Source organism: Piliocolobus tephrosceles, unplaced genomic scaffold, assembly GCF_002776525.5.
Source record: "Piliocolobus tephrosceles isolate RC106 unplaced genomic scaffold, ASM277652v3 unscaffolded_20039, whole genome shotgun sequence".
NCBI lineage: Eukaryota > Metazoa > Chordata > Mammalia > Primates > Cercopithecidae > Piliocolobus > Piliocolobus tephrosceles.
Genome location: NW_022302132.1, coordinates 415 through 3,018, shown reverse-complemented (window position 1 = coordinate 3,018; position 2,604 = coordinate 415). Strand labels below are relative to the sequence as shown.

The 2,604-nt window shown below is 58.6% G+C and overlaps 1 protein-coding gene across 1 annotated transcript; it reads right to left on the bottom strand.

The window, feature by feature from the left end:
- Nucleotides 1-3: 3 nt before the first annotated feature.
- LOC111533000 (melanoma-associated antigen 3-like) lies at nt 4-2,258 on the bottom strand (the record flags this gene model as incomplete). The annotated part of the gene is made up of 2 exons (XM_026450441.1): nt 2,189-2,258; nt 4-644 (listed from the first exon to the last, which is right to left on the bottom strand). A coding segment is annotated over exon 2 (576 nt), but the record flags the coding sequence as incomplete, so codon positions are not given.
- Between the last annotated feature and the right edge of the window lie 346 nt (nt 2,259-2,604).

The window sequence follows — 2,604 nt, the reverse complement described above, 5'->3', positions numbered from 1 at the left end:
ATTGTCGCCCAGCAGGCCATCGTAGGAGAGGCCCAGGCAGGTGACAAAGGTGTACAAGTGGCCGACTGGGTCCACTTCCATCAGCTCGACGCCAAAGACCAGCTGCAAGCAATCAGATGCTTTGCTGAAGATCACAGGAAACAAGTGCTGGCAATTTCTCATGACACTCTCCAGCATTTCTGCCTTTGTGACTGGCTCCCTGGCTCGATACTTGAGGAGCAGAAAATGAACCAACTCAGCCACCTTCCTACTGAGTGCTGCTTGGAAGCCGGACTCCTGGTCAGGAAAGGCGCTTGGCCCCTCCTCTTCTTGGTTGCTGGAGTTCTCATCAGATTGGCTCCAGAGAGTGTAGTTGATGGCAGTGGGGAGGGTGGAGGCTCCCTGAGGACTCTGGGGAGGATCCGGTGACTCAGCAGCAGGCATCTCCCCCTGGGTGACTTCCACTAGAGTAGAAGAGGAGGAGGCAGTCGCCTGCTCCTCAGTAGCAGGAGCCTGCGCACCCACCAGGCCCAGGGCATCTCCTTGGGCCTCAAGACCTTCTTCAGGCTTGCAGTGCTGACTCCTCTGCTCAAGAGACATGTTTACTCTGGTCACAGCAGCAGGCGGGAATGTGGGCAGGAGCTGGGCAATGGAGACCCACAGGCCTGGGGAGAGAGGAAGTGTGTGAGAGCCCTCAGCTGACAACTGAACTGAACCTTGGAGACTCTAACAAAGGTTTACTTACAGATCTTCTCCTTCCGTGCTCCTCCAGGGGCCTCTGGTCCTCCTTGTCAGCCTGTCCCCTCAGAACCTGAAGGAGGAAGTGAGAGAGCACCTCAGGTTACAGCTGGCCAGTGCATGCTGAGGCTGCAGGACTGAAAGTATTGAGGGTGAGGTTAGGCGCTCTGTAGTCCTATGTGTTCTTGGGCGGGTGTGGCCCTTGGTGTGAATTCAAGGCAAACCTTCACTATTGGCACTATCTCAGCTCCCTCTACTCTGTGACCTGAGGACACTGCCTCACCTCCACTCCTGGCAGGGTCTGAAAGCCTCCCTCTACTTACCTGAGTGCAACCCCCTCAGACCAAGGCCTCCCCTTCCCTGACTTCAATGATCCTAAGATAATGGAGGAACCTCAGCTGACAGCCCTGCCCAGGCTCTCTGAGGTAACAGCAGGAGCAGGGCAGATTTTTATGGGACCCCCAGTCCGCATTCTGTCCCAGGGGTACCCTCAATCCTCCCTCAGGCTTCTCACCTGGACACTTTGCAGATCCTAAGATCTCTGCATCTGTCGACCAGATGGGGGCGCCTTGGGGGTACATCTTGGGTCCTGCACATCCTGAGATTCCTCCCTCTGCTGACCTGAAGTCCCACTCTTCAGGCCACAGCCCTCAACCCTCTGTCACCCTGAAGGCGCAACGAGCACGGGGCACATTCGACCACTGTGCCCAGTATCCCCCAGACCAAGGTTCCCACTGATCTGGACTGCAAAGTCCCCTTAGTCCTCCCTCTTCTTCCTCCCCTTGACTCCTCGCAGGGCTGGGCCCCAACCCCCTGCTGAAGTGGCTCTGCATCCCTAGGATTCCCGTGGCCTGATGAAAAGGTGCCTCAGTTTGAGACAGGGGTACCGTGGGCCCCCTGTCCTGGCATGCTGGGTCCCCTCAGGACTCCATTATCTTCCAGGAGGGCCTGGGCCCTTTTGCTGCTTCCCAAAGGCGGTATTGACCATACCGAACCCGTTCCCTCCCTTCGCCTTAGATGTGAACCTCAGGACTCACGTGCCTGGTGCCATTCCCAGAGCTTCCCTGAGTTGATACCAGGGGCAAAGCCCGTATTCTGCCAGGATGTGGGTGGGGGTGGGGATGGGAATGGGGAATGGGTGATGGGGGTGGGCTTGGTGTTGGGGGATAGGAATGCTGGTGGGGGTGGGGGTTAGGTTTCCCTCAGTCCCTTCTCGGGGTCCTGACCTTGATTCCTGGCACAGCGTGGGCCCTGACCTCTTCTCACCAGCCCTGCCCTGGCCACATTAAGCTCTGCCTCTAGAGTTCCCTGTGGCGATACTGGTGGGGGTTGGCAGGGTAAGGAGGTGGCGACCCAGCCTGGAAGTCTTCCCCTGCAGAGTGGTCCAGGCCGGGCAGTAGAGGCAGTGCTGGATTATTTGGGGCCCTCTGTCTGGGGTGAGACCCGCCTCAGTCCTCCCTCAGCGTCTCACCTTGCCTCCTCACCAAGCCTGGGCCTGCTTCTCTCAGCCGACATCAGGCCGTTGCTCAGGGCGAGAATCTCGCGGTCGTCTTGGCGCGAATGCGCAGTCAGTGACGTCACATCCGGGCAACGGTACTTCCCTGGGTTCACAGCAGGCGTGGAACTGGATTCGGCCTGGATGGGGATCTGGATGGGGATGGGGGTGAGCACGAAGATGGTGATGGGGAAAGGGGTAGGGATTGGGACAGGGATCCTGAGGCTATAGATCCTGGGGGGTCGGGGGAGTTGGGGGTGGGAGGGGCCTTTGGTCATCCCTCAGGGTCCTGACTTGAATGGCTGGCCGAGCCTGGACGGCCATCCTCTGCCGATTGTGTCTGCTCCCCTCAGACCAAGTCTCTGACTCTGAGTCCCCGCAAAGTGGCATTG